Below are 20,690 nucleotides of genomic sequence, written 5' to 3'. Positions count from 1 at the left end.
CTCAAGAATGACCTCCCTTTTTCTTGGAGATGGTTCACGGTCTTTCTTAACTTGGAAACCTCTGGACCGTGACATCGTACTCTTACCACCCCGCCATCCATTAGAGACACCTAATGATTTATTTTACTTTGTAGCTCAATGAGACGTGAGAGGACAAGGCGCGCCATTACATTCAAGACATAGATAACGGTGTCCTTACTTGGCCTATTTTGTTACAATCAAAAGCGCAGGATCAGAAGTTTTCTCTCTGTCGACATGTTATAGAGTGCGTTCGAATGTTTGTTGCGGAGAAAGCCACGACGACGGAGATGGTGGTTCTTTTCAAGAACACTTCCCAGCTAGTTGGCAAATCCGCAATAATTATTTCTTGATGGGCGGTTTTGGTTGGGCTGACGGTCTTCTAGAAAAGCAATTCTCCTTTCCTTTTCAACTTCTGGCATCTGCTTGGTTTTCTTGCAGCTTCGCTCATTCTTTCCTTCTTTTTCTTGTTCCTTCTTGCTAATTGCGTGCAGAGTCACAGGTTAGAATGGATGACAGTAGAATATGCTCAATGTAATGGCATTCTAAGTCGCATCCTTGGAACTTGCTAATCTACACTAGTCCGAATTCTGTTCTGCGTTTGACTCTCTTTTAGGATGGTTTTGATGGCCGTCGATGCCCGGCAATAAGAGAGAAGAAAAGGAGATCGAGAGTCAGCTTGATATGTTTGAAGTTTAATGATCAGATTGTTCTTCTTTTAAGGGCAGAAGTCAGCAAGCGGAGAAAGCATTCCATGGTCGCAAAGCGCCACGTTAATCGCTGATGTGGCGCGCGTTTTTTCCTCATCTCCAATAACTGTTTGACATGTGTCTTCTGAGTGAAATAAAATAAAAATAAAAATCTGTTCTCTCTTCTTCCTCCTCCATCACATAGCACAACCCCATCTTGCCACCATCTCCTCCCCTTCCAGCATAGCTTGCGGTCAGCCCAAGCTAAACCCCTGTCATCGCTCCAGGTCCACTCCATTATTGCTTGTCCAGTCTGGACTCGTCCATGGCCGCCAGCTTTGCTCGTCCATCCACTGAGGACAACAATCCGTGACTGGAGTTTGTCCATCCACCGATGGCAACGATTACGAGCTAACAAGGCCAGTCCATATCTGGTCATCACGACTGTAGATCTGCTGACCACTGCGAGCAACTAAGGCGTACAACGAATGACTGAACTCACTCATCATATTTGCTGTGGGGGCATCTTGATCATCGAAAAGGTCCTTGCAGTCTCTGACTCGATCAACACTAATTCACTCCACTTAACCAATGACAAAACAGTCATACAATCCAATCGTTGATGTCAACCCTAATTGTCAATAATGTTGGTGGATACGAATAAAGCAATGCACTGAACTTTCATTGAATCAGTGTCACGACAAGTAATTAAGCAAGGACATATTATCCAAGCAGATCGATTCGTGAATGGTAACTTTCAACTCCATAAAAAACCCGCAGGTTCAGAAATCACTCTGGCAGTAGCAAAAGATTTACTTGAAGTAACGGAAAAGGAAAATGAGTCCATTGAAATGACAGTCACAGATATGCATATGAATAGATGAAAGTGCATTTAAGCCGGATTTTGGCCAAAAGGAAACGTTCATAGCCCATGGCATCCCTTAACATCCACTAATAGTCCTACAACAACCAAAGGGCCCGTTCATCCACCCAACAATAATGCAATGTCCGGTTGCTTAAGTGATCTCCTCCATTTCACCTCATCTCTCCAGGCAGACTTGACGGAGCAATCAATTATAAACCATATATTTGGGTGTCGCACTGAACTTTTGGTACCCTTTAATAACTTTATTCACTGCATCTAGGAAATCTTTCTCCGTCACAGTCTTCCTCCGAGCTCGGATGGCATACATTCCTGCTTCTGTACAGACACTCCTTATGTCAGCTCCTGCAATTAGAGAACCGTCTCAGAAAACCAAACACGACAAATATAAAACAGTTGGCATTCTCTTTTACTGTCAACAAATTGCAGGCAAACAGTAGCAATGACCTAATGGCTATAATCGTTGGAGAAGCACAGAAAAAACCTCAACAAAATAGTTCTTCCATTTAAAGGAAGAAGGAACAAAAGACAGCAGCATATCTACAAATCATGGAGGAAAGACTTTTACCAGTGGAATTTGGACAGAGCCGCGCTAAAAGTTCAAAGCGAATATCCCTCTCGCAGTTCATTGTTCTTGTATGAATCTTGAATATCTGTGTCCGGCTTTCCAAGTCAGGAAGACCAAATTCAACCTTGCGATCCAGTCGTCCTGGACGTAAAAGTGCTGGATCCAAAGTATCCGGCCTAAATGACATGAAGACAAAAACATCAGCAGTATATCACTCTTAGAAAGACAGTCAAGTGTCTAAAGGCCACTAACAATTTCTGGAAACACAGTTGCACACGTTCATTACTTACTTCTCCATAGGGTAAGGGGTAGGACAATCACACATTTAAATCACCAAGAGCCAAGATGAGGCCAATTATACCTGTTAGTGGCCATAAGGACTTTGATATTTCCACGAGCATCAAAACCATCAAGCTGGTTCACAATCTCAAGCATTGTGCGCTGGACTTCATTGTCTCCACCCACTCCATCATCAAAACGAGCACCCCCAATTGCATCAACCTCATCAAAGAACACAATACAGGCCTTTTTGGACCTAGCCATCTGAAACAAGTATTTTATAGCTAGTTACAAATAAAGAATAAAGCACAGAAAAACAAAAATCACTAGTGCAAGACAAACTTTGAAGGCAACATAGTGTGTCAATCAACCTGAAACAATTCCCGAACCATCCGAGCTCCTTCACCGACATACTTCTGAACAAGTTCACTCCCAATTACTCGAATGAAACAAGCATCGGTTCTGTTAGCTACAGCTCTGGCCAAAAGCGTTTTACCAGTTCCGGGAGGACCATAGCAGAGAACACCCTTTGGAGGATCAATTCCAAGCTTGACAAATTTTTCAGGGTGAAGCATAGGCAACTCAACAACCTAAAGAATGAATAATTTCAACCAGAATAAGCATTATGGTTAGTACTCATGCGCCTTTACGCTCCCTCCCTCCCTCTCTCTTACATGTGCGTGTGCAACTGAAAAGGAATAGAAGAGTAAAACACCTCACGCATCTTCTCAATTTGCTCTTTACATCCACCAACATCATTGTATGTGACATCTGGCTTTTCTTCCACTGTCATCATTGTCACACTTGGATCGATCTTGGGAGGCAAGGGGATCTGAATTTGATATTTGTTCCGATCTACCCTGCAATACATATTTAAGAATGAAATTATACTGAAGGGAAAATACACAGCACAGCCAAAATATGACTACTGAATCACAAAACAGGTTAGTGCACACAGTTTCCCCATGTTGTGGTGGATAAAGTAACCATGGCACCGAATGTGACCAGACTAACATACAAACTCTTCTCGCATTTCTAGTTCTCAAATAAAATAACACTAACAAAATGAAATGGCAAGCCATGAAATGTGATATCAAAGAATTATTGAAATAGACCTTCGGACCATGTTCTGGTTGAGATGAAGAGTTAACATACCCGACACGCATGCCTTCTTCGATGTCAGTTGGGGAAACTTTGTCGCCAAGGCCAACGACGAACTGCAGAGCCAAAATAGATAGCATTGAAACCCAAAGCTTGAAGATGAAGAACTACATTTTGGTGTAAGAAAGCTGTTCTAATGCTTTTACAACGATAAATTGAGGGAAGTCGAAAACCCTTCTCAGGGAAAGAACTGCATCACTAAGCCTGGAAGATAAAAATTCCTGACAGCCTACAAAAAACAGAGGCAATTAAAACAAAAAATTACCTTTGCAATTTGTTTCACATTTATGACATACTTGGCATCTTCTGTGTTTGGGCTTATTATCTTTGTGCATCTTGCAACCTAATTGACATAGCTGGTCATCAGTTTGAGTAGTGGACATGATAGGGAAGCCAAAAAAATTTGGCTGTTGTACAAATAATACCTGAAGTGGCTGCTCCTCCTGCATCATTTGCTTATCAGAAACCAGATCCCACTGACTAGGAGCAGCTAAGCCGGTGTCAGACTCTTTGATACCTATAATATAAGAAACCAAGCAACTACAATTAGAAGAACCTATAGTAAAACAGCGACGGGAAGATACGCCAACAAGATCATAATATCGCTCAAATTGAGAAGGAGACTCTAACTCACTGTCAATACAGTGATTTAAATCAAATTACCAACTTATACCATAATAAACAACTCGACAATCAAAGATCTGACTGAAATGATAACCATCTGTAGACCATCTAGAAAATTCAAACGGAAGATCCATCACAGCAGCTCAAGCATAAAACTTCCTTAGATAGCTATTTCACATGCACAAGCATCCCTACATACCATTTCCAAATAAACAGGTCAATATGTTGCACCAACCACAAAGTTGCCATTTGTTAGACATCATGAGACAATGTGCTAGACCATAGACAATATCTCAGGACATAGACAGAGTTGGCAGAGTGACTGATCAGACATGATTACAATTGCCACATTCAACCCCGAAGGGAATGGCAATTAGCAGAAGTTTTCTTGTCTTGCCAAAGAATTACATCGTGTCATCCATCCACCCAGCCAGTCCCATGCGGCAAAATATTGTGTCGACAGCAATTTTCGTGTGGAAGAGAATGAAGCACCAAGCCTGTTTTACTATACCATTAATTGGTTGCGCTGGAGGGGTGCTCCTCACCAAGCACCTAAAAGTGTCCCGGTAAATAGGAGTTAGTGACCTATGTAAATTTATCACACTGGGACAGTAGCGTGCTTGGCTTTATAGGTTCTCTACCTATGCCTGCTTGTTGTGAAATTCTTAGCGAAAAAGGTGATAGAGCAACTACTAATGGCTGGTTTCAACTTATAAACAGCAAAACCATTCCAACCCACCATTAGATCCACATTACCAAAAGAAAACTCAGCTTCTTGATTAAATTCTAGGAAGCATAAGTCCATGAGCATGATTGATTCATTCCAATTTCATCAGTTTTTGCAGTTGGATAGGACTCATGCAAGGGGATCAAACCACTGAACACCGGACAACCAGATCGAAAATTGCAGAAACTTGCATCCTTCGAGCTTCCCGCAAATCACAAAAAAAAAAAAAAAAAAAAAGCCTTTTCAGAAGAACGTACCACAGAGATCGTTAATCTTCTTGGCCATGTCCTTAATTTCCTTCTCCGCCTTCTTGATGCTCGTGGAATAAGGTCCTAAACCCTGTCGAAAAAAACATGACGAAATTACAGAGAGCATAGTGATAGAACTCGGACAGCAAAACAGAAGGCAGAAAACCGACAACAATAACCACGAAGAAACTAAAAACCACCAATCGAGGGAACAATTTCCAGCCAAAATTTAATCCAAAGCAGGTTTCAAGCTGAAGGAATGAGCAAAACTAAATCTAACGATCGGCCAAGACATCAAAGCTCTACTTCATAAGCGCGATTTCAAGCTAGTATAACCAGCAAACAGTTAAAGATGGCGATTGCACAAGCAAAAGAAGCTGGATCGGGAGTTTCAGAGAGAGAGAGATCGAGAGAGTACGTAGGTCTTGAGGAGAGCAATGTCGTCTTCATCGAGAGGGCGAGGGTTCTTCTCGTCCTTGATGTCGTCTTCGTGTTCAATCGCCATTTTCCCACCTCCTTACGACTGATACGATTTCTCCCTGCGAGCTGGGAAGCTGCCTATGCATAAGAGCGTCGTCTTCGTCCTCGACCTTCGATTTCTTGAGCAAGAAGGCGGAGTGTCTATCACGTGACCAGCGCGTGCAAGACGACCATAGCCGATGTCGGCCCGTAGCGCAGGCTCGGCCCAAATGCTTTGTAACAATCGGGCGGGCCTCCGCCCGTCCACCCTATTGATAGCAAAATGATTTCACTTAGGAAAATTTCTGAACTTTAAGTTTTCCGATTTATATTTGTGATTTAATCACCTTCTTTTTCCGGGTTTTCTTTCAAGTTGTCCGACTTATATTTGTGATTTAATTTTATTCTTTTTTTGGGTTTTTCTTTGTCTTTTTAGTTCTCCGTAGACCTATCAAACGGGTGAGTCGAATCATAAGTGTCCGACCCTAATTGACCTATTAATCCGTTTATAATCCATTTATACGTAATGTAAATTTCTTGACCCGTACTCGACAAGACCCATATTACTAAAAAACTTATATATTCAATCCAATATAAGAAAACTTATGTCTTATAATTATTTGAAAAAAATTATATTACTAAATCAGGACTATATTTATAATTCTTATAATTTAAAAAAATATATATATATGATTTTTTTGTTTTTTATAATTTTAAAAAACTGAATTTTTTATTTTTATTTCTTTTGGAAAATATGATTTTTATACTTTAATTATTATTTGATTTTTTTAGTTTTTATTTTTGCTCTTCTAAGACCGATGAGGGCCGACTATTCACTGGGCACTAGGCAAAGGCCGCGGCGAGGGTCAGGCCCTCGCTTGTGGTCGGTGAGAAGGAAAAAAAGTAAAAGAAAGGGTAGAGGTCTTGAAATGAGTTGTCTTTAAGTTGGTTGTAAATGGGTTCACAATGGACTCATTTATAACTCACTTATTTTGACTTCTTTATTTTGTAGAGTCTACTAAGTTTGTTATGCCCATTGAAATGTTTGTGGGTTATTAAATGAGTTTTGGATCCATTTCGACGAGTTTACTTCTTCATGAGAATCGTTCGAAGGAATTGAAAAGATAAGTCGTGTTGGGAATCTTGAGATTAGAAATGATATTTTTATAAAGCATTAAACGAAAAAAATAGGGAATGCCTTGCGAAATTCGCAAACTAGGCCAAAGTAAAATCATCAGTGGCATATCCTGGTACTAACATTCTCTGTACTTTATACTTTGTCTTAACTTTGGCCGACGTGTACGTTGTCTGTGCTAAATGAAATTGCTAATTGATTTCATAAGATGCGGTCTGGACCGAAATCAGACGTCCATTAAAATCGTAATTTATGTTACGAGATCGACATAAAAGGAAAACGAGATGTAAAATGAAACCCTAGCCTCAGCGCCGACATAAAAGGCAAACGACGATGGAAAATGAAATCCTAACCTAAGTACCTCTGCCCTCTCCCCTTGGCAACCTGCTCAACATATTCGATGACTTGGGACGGTGACACAATGGAGATTCGGGGATTTTAAGGCCTCGACATAATATGGTTGAGAAATTAGTGTTGGATTTTATTGTGGTCCGCGTGATTAATGGCCCATATGTGGTTTAGGTTTAATAATTATTAGGTGCTAAATTCCTATTGGTAAATAGAGAGGCGTCTTCTAATTATTGTGCACCATGATGGGTGGTGTGACTATAAAAGGCCTTGATAAGAAATTGATCATTTCTCAACCCTAGAAAGAAAACGACAGTTTTCTCTCCATCAAGAATGTCAGAAAGCCAAAAGGGGTCAAGAGAGAGAAATCTATTTTTTTGAAAGATTTCTCATCTACAATTGTCATGGATCAAGGTATGTTTCTAGTCGATTATGATATTGTGAAAATCATCTTGTTCTAAGTTCCTTAGGTATGATGTTTATGCAAATATTAGGATTTGATTTGCATAGGATTAATTTGATGTTACAATTAGCTCCGTCGCTTGAATCAGATCCCAACGAAAGCAAAGGAGGAGCAATGACAAAGTTCGGACGACGGGAAGGACTACACATCAAAATTTGGAGACTATAGTTATTAATGGGGCCAATAGGAGGAGCAATAACCTTCTGATCGTGGCATTGGAGGGACTAGCGCTGATAAACTCTCCGTGCCAAGTACATAAATTGGTAAAAGGACATTCTTTAACTTCGATTTCTTCTATGCATTTGATTAAGATATGGCGACAATCGAAAATCTCGAGTTCGTATCCGTCAATTTCAAACTATGGTACTCGGAGCAAAATCCCGGAAAATACAAGGGACAAAGAATGGATATGAAATCTCAACCCATAAAGCCAAGCCCGGCTTATTTTTCTATAAAATTGGCCCTCTCTGTTTTTTTAAAATCACAAAATTGCTATCTTCACAATTATCAATTAGAATCACAAATTTGCTCTCTTTATAGCCATATATGTTGTGGCATTCTATGAGTTTTTCAATTTTAAGGATAACAACCTAGGAAGCACCGACACTCTCCAGGGCCTCCGTATCGTATCGTATCGTGTTATGTCCGACACTCTTCCACATGTGACTGATACGTGATCGGTGTTCAAGACATGCCAACAACACGTAATCCAACATTTCGACATACCATTTCGATAAACACGTGGTCAATTTTAAGCATTTTCAATAAATTAGGAGTTAAAATGTAAATTTATTACAAATATATGTACTTAAGTCATATATCTAGTCACTCCGAAATTAAGGAAAATGATTTCCTGACGATCTTGTATGAACGGCACAATCTCGACAATAGGTCTACATATCATCGCCTCGTATTTTGCATGAATCACTCATTGATTGAAAAATCGTGTGATCCGAAATAGCTTATAATACCGTCAGACAGATCGAATAGTAGCTCCCCAAAATTAATATACTCAGATAGCAAAAAAAAAAAAAAAACTAATTGTGAATCCCTAATAGAAAAAGAAGAAATTCACTGCTGTACATTTAATATACAACGTGTCTTAATGAGCCGAAAGTATCTATTTTTTTAGAAATGAAGTGTCGCATCGTGTCGCGTGTCGATGCTACTTAGGTAACAACTACAAGTTCCTTTCCATCGGTGATCCTATGCATTTTTCTCTCAATACAATGCTTTCACCGAAGATAGGGTTGAGTCACAGAGCTGAAATTCATTTGTATTTGGTGGATCCGCATGTGGCTGCATTAGTTAAATTTCTGATGTCCGGCATTCCCTTTTTCTTTCGCACTTGTATACGGAGATCCATCGCCTCCTTGTCAAGTCTTGGTTGTGATGTGCAGAGAGACGGACCATAACCGGTGTCAGAGTTTTGACGCCGGTGACCGGACAAAATAACCTCGAGTTCGGAACGATTGAGAGAAAAAAAACACAATTGAGATGGTGGGAAAAACATGGGTAATATACCTATAAAGAGAAAAGTTTTTGATGTTAATTACTTTGACAACTTTGAGGTTTTATTATGACCAATTAATAATTTAAGATTTAAAATATCCGTGGCACGATTTCATGAGGGTATCATTGATTTCGGATGCCTAAATTCCGAAGACTGTGATTCGGATTTTGATTGGCGCTTTTCCAAAGTTTTAAGACATCAGCCTATCAAATAAAATCTTCAATCCTCAATTGAATTTACTTATTATTATTATTATTATTATTTCTCAAAGGGGTAATCATTTGTTGGAGTTATTCTGAAAGAAAGCAATTCATGTTTGGAGTGGCTTGGCTTTGGAGTTGGCTATTATCGTTGTCTTGAAGCTAAGGATTTTTGGCCCACTTCATCGTGTTGGATTAGAACGAGAGTATTAGGGCCGGCAAGTTAAGCAATGAACAGCAAGCTTAGCAGAGGCATCTTCACTTTACGAGCGAGTCCTTAATCTGATCTTAAAAACGATTCGATAGTTCTGTTACAAGCTGAAGTTGCTCGATTTCAAGATCTCCGTAAAAATTAACCGGCGTTTTCTTCTTGTGGGTATTCGAGTCACGTTGCTCATTTGAGTTCTCTCATATTCCCCCCTATTCATGCCCTGATGGGTCATTCAATTTCATGACCTAACTATGGTAGAAAACTTGAGAAAGCCGTCTCTCGTTCTCAAGCTCTAATCCCCGACCTAATGAAAAACACTGGTTTTTGGCAAGCTAATCGTGGTTCGACGACCATATTTACTGACATTTGTGAATTTTGGTCGGAGTAGTATCACTTAAAAATTTATAGATTAGTATGAACGGAATAAAGTGAAAAATTCAAGAATTTTTCATTGAATTCTACAAATCTTGGACACCAATTTGAAAAATTTCAGGACTTGACTGCACATTTTACAAGTTTTAGGACTCGATTGCCCTATAGTGACGGGTTTTTGGACTTACCGGTGCACAAACCCTTTGCATTTTTATATTTCAAGTTGTTCTTGAGAGATCAGTTTAAGTAGAAATCGTATTTGTAGGTTTGGGACATAGACGAGAAGCTATTGTCGCACCTTTTTACGATTTCAAAGATGCAATTAGCTCTTGAACATTCCTGCAAATACAGTTTTCACGTCTAAGCGTATTTCCGAAAGTCGAAGTTTGGTCTGGATAATAGAGGCTTAACATCAGAATTCACGTTATTGCTTGACTTTGACACATACATTGGCAGGTGTGCTGCAGATTCTCTTGGAAACGCGACCGTTTTCAGGTAATCTAAAGTCCAAATGAAGTACACATCTACCTTTTCAAGTATCACATGGTCAGATGCCTTCCAGTTTAATTTGTGCTTCCAGTGATCTCGTTAGTGTTTTTAACTCGTCTTAATTTCAAACCTTGGCTGACAGGTGCATGTGGATTCGGTTTATACCTAGAGAAACAAAGAGCGGGAGATTTTTATTTCCTCGGTTCTATTCCAGACGAATACGTTCAGGTGCGTGCGACCTCCTCGCCAGCCTTATACGACAGTTCCATCAGTATATGGTTCCAAAGAACATCACTCAAAAAGCTTTCCTTAAATGGTACTTATATTCTTAGACAAGGAATTGATGTTTATTATGGTTATGTTTCTTGTAACTCAAAAGAGGAAAATAAGTAAACATGTACTCCTTCGTCAATCGAAGAAACGAGAAAAATCCACGAACCTGGGCTTCCGATCCGCCAAGCTAAAAGCCCTAGTTCCTCCCGTCAAGTGATTGGTGAAGGTGCTGCCGGCGTAGTAGATGCAATCCCCAGGACACCAGCCGAGCTCGCGCACCGGGATCGCGAATGAGCAGAGGTTGCAGAGGAAGAAAGCTGAATTGCCCAAGCTTCTCACCTCTTCCCATCTCCCACATTGTTGATCCAATTTACAGGCTCTAAAATCAGACAAGTCACGCCTCCACGATCTGCGAGGTACAAAATGTCTGTCGACTGCATAGAGATCGTCATTTGACACCACCAAACGCTTTCGGTGGAAGCAAGGGTCGCTGTCGTTGCCAATTGGCAGCCGTGAGAAATTTCCGAGCGTGAAAGATGAATCGATCTGCGAAACCAACCCGGACACGTCGACGGCCCAAACTTTGCCTTGGTAGACTTCGATGTCCTCGTAACCGCAGCCTAAATGGCTCCAATTCTCATCCCCATGCTTCCAATACCATAATTGCCTTTCCAAATCGATGAAATAAACCACACGCTGATCTAGAGCACAATCCGGATGCACCACTACTTTCAGGCCTTGGGTACAACCATGGCGATATTGGAGCGTGTATTCTCTACAGATTTCAACTCGGAATTGGAGGGAATCGAGTACCTCTGGGAACTTGCGGGGCAAGGACCCGAGTGGCAGCCGACGCGAGAAGAGGCCGAAGATAAGCATATCCCCAAGCTCCGCCTCCTCGAGCTTCAGCAGCCGCCACTCGCGACCGGAAGCGGCTTTGTCCGCCGGTGTCTTGAGGGCGTAGACCGTTCTCTCGTGGAGGAAGAGGTCGAGGTCGAGCCTCCGCGCGGAAGGTACTTGGAAAGGGAGTCGCGGGGCAGGCGGCGCGATGGAGGAGCGGAACGAAGAGCAGACGCTGCGGAACCGGAGGACGTCCATGCGAGTTTGGAGCCGACTGCCAATCATGGAGAGAAGCTCCGGCGGGAGATCGGACCATGGACGTTTCCTGATTCCCTCCATGTGAGCTCCTCTGCGTTTTCTGCACAATGTTTCTGCTTCTACGGTTGGACAAATTAAAACCTAGCTCTCCTCGAGGTGTGCGAACACAAAAATTTAATTTATAGGGAATTTCATTAGAATATCTTTCAAATTTTTCCTGTTCGATTTTGACGGTGAATCTTAGAAAATCTTATCTTTTCGCGTTCTTGCTGAGATAAGTCTTCATTATATGCTATATATATGTGAGGTCCACAAAAACAAAAATTCAAGGGGAGCTTTTGTTTTTTGAATTTTCATGGCGAAATTTCATTAAGATATCTTTCAGATTTTTCCTTTTTTTTTCCCCTCGTTCGTGCTAAGGTGAATCTTCATCATATGCCATAATTATCTGGAATGTTCTCTATATCAAATTTTATCAAATTATCTCATCCCGTTAGAAATAATAAAATTATTCTTTGGTATAGTTCTCGAGAACTTGTATCGTAGAACATGGGAATTCATCTGTTAAAATTTTCCCTTCTATTTATATTGAACTTAAATATTAGGAAATTGATAAAGAGTATATCGACATTTTATCTCATACAAAATTTAAACTTAAAAACCAAAAAAAAAAAAAAGAGGGTGACTTGCTTTTTTCCTTCGTTTTCATTGTCATGACTTGCTTAAGCGACGAGAGCATCGACCCTTCTTTGCTCTCAAAAATGATTCCGAGTCAACTGTCGATCGAAGAAGAGAGCTTGGAGTGACACCTGGCCCGAGAAGGTCTTTCCCCATATGCTTGAGCGACGAGGGCGACCCTTCTTTCCTTGTTTCTTCTTTCTATTCTTTAAGTATTTGTTAGCTTTCTTATTCTTGAGAGGGGGATTCCAAGTGCCAAAATCAGGACAGAAGTACATGGACAGGGAAATGGCAAGCAACTCATAAGATGCTCTTTGACATTGTAATCTCATCTTCCCAAGACCCCAAACTCAGCAAATATCAAATTCAAGTCATTTAACTCTTTCAATGTGAGTACATTTCTGTTTAGGCCCATAAGAAATGACACCAATGAACATCATCCCCTTCAAACTCAAGCCATACTTGATCTTTCATTTGCATAAAGAGAACTAAAAGAAGAACGTAAATATAAACGTAAAACTCCACATCCATTAGATGTCAAACTTCCAGTTGAGAAATTTTCCCCGACGAATGTTTTTTCAAAGCGGCCGTAAGCATTTTATATAGTAAGTCTAATCGGACGTCAAAAAAACCCGTGTCACTTGCCTTGGAAGAATTCATGGCGGCAGGAAGTAGAAGTTTCAAGTATAAGGCACGGAAAAACCGGTCGCTGGCTATCTGATTTTCGGATGAGATTTTGTCAAGAAGCAACAGAGCTTGTGTTCCTACATTACAATTATTTGAGTGAACCTGCATAAAAATAGTACAGATATCAGAGCAAAGAGTAAGGTTATTTCCCTCTAGCACCAATCATATAGCTCCCCTTCACAAGCTATTCATCACTAGTGACTCCGTGCCTCTGAGCTTACCAGTTAAGAGAGCAGTGGTGTCTGGACCTCAACAAATGTCATCAGCCTCATTGCTTGAAACATAGGAAAATGCTCTGTTCACCAGATTGTACAAATCAGTAGAAAGAACAAGAGAAACTGACAGTTAACAAGACTGATAGTATCCTTGAGTCTAATTCAACATGAGCCTCTGTTGCATCTTTTTCTTTTCCCCTTCAGAACCATGGGCCCCCTTTTGATCCTTTTTGCTGCTATTAGCTGTTTTCTGACCACTACCAACCTCAGTAATATCATGTAATATGCATGAAGTTTTTTTTAGCAATTCGTTTAAAAGCCGATATTGATAAACCCTCAACTTGCTCATCTTATGTAAGGGGTTAGATTTTGGACCGACAATGAATTCCTATCGGTGGTCTAATTACCCCGAACGACTTTGCCGAGTTTTAGCCCACGGCATGGTACAACATCCCCAGATTTCAATCTTTGCCGTCGTCTGTTCTAGCTGTTAGAAAAGGGAAAAGAAAAAGAGAAGGAAAAGAGAAAGGTTAATAAAGGAACCAGGGAAAAGAGAAAGGTTAATAAAGGAACCAGGAACACGTACTGTACATAATGGTCTATGGCCGGTGGGAGAGTGCGTAAAACACATTTAATGAAAAAAAAAAAAATGACAAAACGAATGACCGGTCCAGTTTCTCTCTCTCTCTCTCATGCATTGTGCAGCAACGAAATGTTTAGCGACCCAAAAATCTGATGACCACTATTGTGGACGAAGACGGCGATGCCGCACTTGCTGCTGTTGAAGCCCTCCCACAAAGGGAAGCTCATGGCCCCCGAGACCGTCTTGTTCGCTGACACGTCCTTGACGGAGCAGAGCTTCCCGATCCGCCGGATGGACAAGACTCGGCCCTTGTTCTCACCCTTGGAGACATCGGTGACCAGCGCCGCTCTTGTAGAGCGCCGCCATGACGTTCACACCGCGACCGTCCACTTTGCTTTTCGGTGCTCCGGGGAGGGAGACTTGCAAGGTGTCGGGCGACGACCTCTGGAACGTTGCCTTGTGCGTACATGCACGTGAAGAGAGATGGCTTGCATGTCAGTTGTGAAAGTCAACGACGGCGAGGGAGAGAGAGAAAGACTCTTTGACCTCATGTTTCCTTACTTTCCATCCATTCTAGCGCTAAGATCTTCAAAAAATCGCTAATAATAAAGTCAAATTACCACAATCTTTTTGTCAAATGATGTGATAAGATTTTCTATTATCGTTTTCATCGACTAGTTATGAAGACATGTTTGGCCCTTTTAAAATGAATCAAGGAACTTTCAACGCCGAAAATGAGCTTCCAATAAAATATTTCATGAATTTCGCTATTTAATCGTCAAAAAATGGACTTTCTTGTTACAAAAAGTTAGAAGGAAAATGAATAAATATGGCTAATAATCAACTCTTCGTATGAAGTGGTGCAACATTCTGAATGAAATTTTGATCCCACTCCTGCGAGAGGAGGGTTAGAGAAACTTGACCAAGTGTTGAAGTGAAGAAAGGGCAAGAGGATGGTCCCACTCCAGCGACTCCCACGTCTGCTGATTTATCCGAATCTCTTGAAGAGAAGGGGGCGGAGAAGGGAGCCCTTTGTCCGGCAGGGGCAGCTGCAGAGGAATCCTCTTCAGTTTCGGACAATTCTCTACGAAATCCTCCGGAGGGAACCGCAACTCATGGTCCCATCATGTATGCTCTGCAGTTCCGGGAGATTCGATAGACCCAGGTCCATTAACTTTGCGAAGGAGCAGTACGTGCGTGGTGTTGGTCAACGGTGCCTATTATCACCATTGAAATGAACAATTCTTTCAGTACTTCAAAGCCAGTTAAAGCCTGACGTTTCCCCACTTTTGAAGTCACCATTCCAAAAACAAGAAAGTGTTTAGATATTATCCTCCAAACTCTAGCGCTTACATTTCATCAGCAGTCATGATTGGATGGGGCAAAATTGACTTTGGTTCAACAGCACAACTTGCAGAGAGATGCAATTACATATTGCCGTGACAGGCTAAGCCTTGAATGGGCTACAGGCACATCATACCTCGCATGATGACGTTGCCGGGGCAAACTCCAGGAAAAGCAGAAGAATAAATTCAAATGGCTGCATGCATTGTCAATAATCTAAACATGGTTTGATTAGTTGCGAGCTCAACATCTGTACTTAAACATGAGTCTTCCTCCTCACACTAAAGAAGAAGCTCTTGAGGCCATTACCATTTACCATCTCAACACAGCATGAGATCGTTCCCAATGACAAATAGGATTTCACGAAACATTCAACTTGAACAAATAAAAGTTCATCTAGAGCAGCTCAGAAAGCTTGCCCATTTTGAACTTCACAACTTTTAGAACATCATCCAAGAGACGACATCTGAAGCAATTTACAAGGATTGAAAGGGAATCCAACGTCAAATTTAAGTCACCAAGAAGTACCAGAGGTCAGTTTATACGACAATGCAAAATTACAAAACAAGGAAGCACATGTCCAACCCAAGAAACCAAAGTAAATTGCCTCCATTTGCCGAAGAGAGGAACTCCTAAATGACATACCAATTAGCCCATCTAGCGACCACAGGTTTGCGATTGGATTATCCCCGACCATGACCGAGAAGGCTGACAACTTATCTGCAGCTGTCCCCAGCCTCTGCGTTGCGACGAACATCTTGACGTCCCCGCTCTGCCCCCTCAAGGATTCATAATCCTGTGCATACTGCGCCATCAGCCTCTCCCCGAGCTTCCTCTTCTCCTTGACAACAGCCTTCCACTCATCCACATTGCTCACCTCCAATTTCTTCCCTTTCTCTCCAACCACCTTTGCCTCCAACTCCTTCGCGTCCACGTACCAGACACCCAGCGTGCTCGCCTTCACCAGAGGAAGCTTCGGCAAGTTCCTGAACTTATCAAACGACAGTCATTCGCATCAACCGACAATGGTCCATAGTCCCTCGTATCAGCAGCTTTATCGCGACGGGCGTCGCCGGAACTGCTCTTGCCCTTGCTCTTCCGGCCGTTGCTGTGACTGGTTGAGCTTGGAATCCAGGTTGCGAGGCTTGAGAGTGCCTTTCCTGCGGAAGTCGTGTGAAGCTGGAGGAGGGGAGAGAGGAGGAGAGGCCGAGGGAGAAAGCGAAAGAGGCTACGTCCAACTTCAGGAGCTCCATGTCTTACCAGTTGGCGGCGTTAAGCCAACGTTTTTGGGGTTTCGATGACGTCGCCAGCATTTTGCACGGCGATTCGGAGAAGAAGGGATGGGAGGGTTTATCAGAGAGAAGGTGGCGAGGTTTTAGGCTGCCTGCGGCAGCGTTTCTGTTTTTGAAATAATTTTTGGAACAAAAATATTTTTTCTGTTTCTATTTTCAGTAACGATTTTTAGGAACAGAAACGCATTTGGTAACTGTAAAAAAAATCCTATTCTTGGAAAAAAAAAACAAAAACGCGTTTTGTAACTACATAAAGTTTCTATTCTAAAAAAAAAGCGTTTGGTAACTGTAAAAAAATTGTTCCTAATTTTTTCATTTAATTAAGGGGCTATATATATATTAAAATTAAGATGTCTTTATCCTTTTAAATTACTAAATCAAATTAAATCTCATTTGTTCAATTTACTAAATCAAATTAAACCAATATATGTATAAGTAATTTATACACGATTTATCAAATTACAGTATGAACGAGATCAACTATAAAACAAAACCGAAAGAGTAAACGAATTGGAATTGGACAACGAGAACATCAAATATGTTTTCTATAGATAGGAAAAATTACAATTATGAGTCACACGTAAATGTTTTCAAGTAGTTAAAAATATTATTACCTTTAAACGGAGACCCCTAGAAAAATATTAATTACATTTTGAGTGAAATAGGGGACTGAACTAAAAAATATTTGTGCATTTAGGTCCTTTTAGTCCAGGCAATTTTTCCAAATATGAAGACTGAAATGAGATGCAGGGTATCAAAGTCTCATGTCATGGCTCTAAAAGTAAATAATTTTGGCTAAAATGATTTAAAATTAAAGTTTTTAGTCAATTTAGAATTATGTTCAATGAAGATGCATGTGGTCCCAAACTAAATTTTTAAAACTTTAAGAAACCAAAATGAAAAGAGAATTAAAATAAAAATATGGATTATTTGTGCATATTTTTATGACCACGAATACTATTTTTCCTTATTTTCGGCTATTTTTATAATTAAAATAAATCCGAAAAATATCAAAAATCACAAAAAAAAAATGTTTTTGTTCAAAATCAATTCTTAAGGTTAGGCCAAAGCTTCCAAAGTTGATTTTATAATTTTATGAATTGTTTTGGCATTTTTAATTAATTTTTAAAATAAAATAATCAAAAATCATGTGTCAACATCTCGCAAGAATAAACGAAAAGAGAGTGTGTTCAAAAATAAAATTGTTCCCAATTATTTCTAAAAAAATATTTCAAATGTCTTTCTAAAAAGTGTTTCAAAAACACATAAACAAGTTTTTTTAAATTTTTTATTTATGTTTCAAAAGTGTTTGCAAAGTGTTTCGGGAACATTTTGAGAGCAGAAATACTTTTTTTTAAGCGTTACCGTACACAACCTTAGAGACCGGTCGGAGCTTGGCTCGCTGCTCACGGTGACAGCGACATGGCGCGAGTGTTATGCGGAGCGAATTTCGGGCGGGTTGAGCGTAGCCCGGCCCGCCCGGATTGTGCAGGCTGTGAGCCCGAATTCGGACAAACTCGGTTGGCCCGTCAACGAGCTGATCCGACAGGTCAAATGTCATTTAAGTTATATTCCGGTTTGAACGAGCACAAAATCCAAAATGCAACGAAGTTAGGGTTTCGTCCAATTTGAGCTCGTTTGAAAACCGGTCCACTGAGCTCGCGGAAACAGCTTGGTCCTCCGAGCGTCGGTCTCGGCCTTCGCCTCCGCCACCGTCGGAAGCTTGCTCTGCTCACCAGGTGTCTGCGACAAGTCCATGAGGAACAACTTTGGTGCAGGATGGTATAGTGTTTTTTGAGTGGAGGAGGGAGAGTGTGGCCTGATTCTGGAATCCACACGCCGAGCGCGTGGTGGACATATAAAGAAGATGACGTGGGTTTGAGAACAAAAGCTCGCTTAGGTGGGGACGGCTTGACGTGAAAGCGAACAAAAATGGAGAATGGAGAACGTTGAGGTCTAAGCCAAAATAAAACCAGAAAACCGGTCCACTGAGCTCGTCAATTTGAGCTCGTTTGTAAACCGGTCCACTGAGCTCGCGGAAACAGCTTGGTCCTCCGAGCGTCGGTCTCGGCCTTCCCCTCCGCTATCTCGGGAGGTTGTTCTGCCCACCAGGTGTCTGCGACAAGTCCATGATGAACAACTTTGGTGCAGGATGGTATAGTGGTTTTTGAGTGGAGGAGGGTGAGTGGGGCCTGATTCTGGAATCCACACGCCGAGCGCGTGGTGGACACATAAAGAAGACGACGTGGGTTTCAGAAGATGAAAGGGACAGAAGCTCGCTTAGGTGGTGACGGCATGAAGTGAAAGCCAACAAAAGTGGAGAATGGACGACGTTGAGCTCTAAGCGAAAATAAAACCAGGAAACTCACGTTTCGTGTCCGAGAGTGGCCATATTCTCATCAGTAATTGGGTAAGAAGTGGCCATATTCTTTGCTAAGTCCAGAAACAGTGTAACCACACAAGGCATTCTTGTTTTCCGTTAGGCATGGTTGAATAATCATAGACAGAACATAGCAATTACTCTTCCAATACCTCTACGCCTCGCCAATACCTCTCTGCCTTGTCTTCTGCTACTGGCTACTCTCTCTATAAATATACATATATATATGGCTGAAGATCCCAATCCATGGAGGCCTCCGAAAAGGAGCCGAAATGACGAGTTTGGGCTAAGTATGGTGAATGAAGAGGCTATTGAAGATATGCTTGAAGGATTGACAAAGAATTTTAGAAATAGGGGGAATCGTCCTAGAGCTAACCGTCTCCAAGTATCAAATACCATAATTGGTGAAGGAAGTCAAGGAAGTGCGGTCTTTGAGGGATTTTATGATGATCGACCTGTGGCGGTGAAACAACTGCTGCCGAGGTTTTTTAATATTGACCATGACTTGCTGGAGAAAATACGAGCTACCCCATTGGATAATATAGTTAATTTCCATGGAGAGATGATTTGCGAAGATTCTGTCTATCTTGCTCTAGAGCGTTGTACTTGTTCGTTGCACGATTTTATTCAAGCTTGTTCAGTAATTGGTGTCTTGCCTCATGATCCACCATCATCGTTAGCATATGAAGAAAAGTTGCGTGATCTCCGGGCTAAAATGGGGCCCAATCTAATTGACAAATTGTGGTATATTGATAGTCGTCCCACGTCTTTGTTGAAGAGATTGATGAGGTAATTTTAATGTTTTGATGTGCCAATAGGGTTTGAATAGAGATTTAATGTAGAGATAACTGCAATATCTTGCTTCTTGTTGTTGCACTCAACTGTCACGTATTTGTATTGTAGTGAGCTTGTTTGTATTGCAGGCTCATGTGGGTATGACGTGCTAGTCTGAGGGCTTAATAGTTCTCCTGCAAAAAGTTCCAGGGAAACTGTCACATATTTGTATTTGTAGTGACGTTGCTTGCTTGTATTGCTGTCTCATGTGGGTATGAGGTGCTGGTCCAAGGACTTAATAGCTCTCCTGCCAAAAGTTTCAAGGGAAACTGTCACATTTTTGTATTTGTAGTGAGCTTAATAGGTCACTGCTTTGACTCTAGTCAGCTAATGCAATCTACATGTGGGCAAGAGTTGTGAACCTTCCATCTTCTTTTCTAGAGTCATAGCTTAAGTTCAATGTCACCATCAACGGTAAACTCTTAGTTGTCTTCCCATGGAAATCGATTAGGTATTATCAATTACATAGCGACAAAAAACATTGACTTTCCCATTTTGGTAGAATCAATATACCTTCTCTTTTTCATTCATGAATGCTACAGAAATTTGTATGCCCTCAATAGAGGAAATGGTAATGTGATTGATACGACGACATATTCTATGCCGGGCTTTTCCTATAGAGTTCATATAAGGACTTATAGCAGTTTTGTCTCTCCGGTAAATTTCTTGCATACGTATTGGGTCTTATTGTGTTAGAGAAGTTCCTTAATTTCCAATATGATATGGCTTAGTTTATAATTGTGTATTTGATATCTTCAGGTAGCCCAAGCACAATTTGGTTCCAAATGTTTTGTCGATTTGACTCATAACGTTTATTGTGTATCATGATGCGGGGATGTGCTATCGGGACTCGTGCAATTGCAGGCGCTCGAAGTAGTTCATGGAGACTTGAAGCCTCAAAATGTGTTAGTCACTAGTG

At 41.0% G+C, this 20,690-nt stretch overlaps 2 protein-coding genes across 2 annotated transcripts; both read right to left on the bottom strand.

Moving 5' to 3' along the window:
- Positions 1-1,451: 1,451 nt before the first annotated feature.
- On the bottom strand, positions 1,452-5,806 carry LOC115744771 (26S proteasome regulatory subunit 7). The gene is made up of 10 exons (XM_030680109.2): positions 5,616-5,806; positions 5,207-5,288; positions 4,024-4,115; positions 3,864-3,941; positions 3,593-3,654; positions 3,153-3,297; positions 2,809-3,027; positions 2,520-2,701; positions 2,159-2,334; positions 1,452-1,935 (listed from the first exon to the last, which is right to left on the bottom strand). Exons 1-10 carry the CDS (start codon positions 5,700-5,702, stop codon positions 1,778-1,780), a joined length of 1,281 nt encoding a protein of 426 aa, XP_030535969.1. The 5' UTR covers positions 5,703-5,806; the 3' UTR covers positions 1,452-1,777.
- A 4,989-nt stretch (positions 5,807-10,795) lies between these two features.
- LOC115744712 (F-box protein At2g26160-like) lies at positions 10,796-11,860 on the bottom strand. The gene has a single exon (XM_030680031.2). The coding sequence runs from the start codon at positions 11,837-11,839 to the stop codon at positions 10,796-10,798; it is 1,044 nt and encodes a 347-aa protein (XP_030535891.1). The 5' UTR covers positions 11,840-11,860.
- Between the last annotated feature and the right edge of the window lie 8,830 nt (positions 11,861-20,690).

This window comes from Rhodamnia argentea, chromosome 8 (genome assembly GCF_020921035.1).
Source record: "Rhodamnia argentea isolate NSW1041297 chromosome 8, ASM2092103v1, whole genome shotgun sequence".
NCBI lineage: Eukaryota > Viridiplantae > Streptophyta > Magnoliopsida > Myrtales > Myrtaceae > Rhodamnia > Rhodamnia argentea.
This window is presented reverse-complemented; position numbering and strand designations above follow the sequence as displayed.

Bases quoted from the DNA above. Each gene is read 5' to 3' on its own strand.
- LOC115744712 (XM_030680031.2), bottom strand. From the start codon at position 11,839: ATGGAGGGAATCAGGAAACGTCCATGGTCCGATCTCCCGCCGGAGCTT.
- LOC115744771 (XM_030680109.2), bottom strand. From the start codon at position 5,702: ATGGCGATTGAACACGAAGACGACATCAAGGACGAGAAGAACCCTCGC. The intron at 3,942-4,023 runs GTATTATTTGTA...TATGTCAATTAG, and splicing joins AGGAGGAGCAGCCACTTCAG to GTTGCAAGATGCACAAAGAT. The intron at 3,298-3,592 runs GTATGTTAACTC...TATGTATTGCAG, and splicing joins GAAGAAGGCATGCGTGTCGG to GGTAGATCGGAACAAATATC.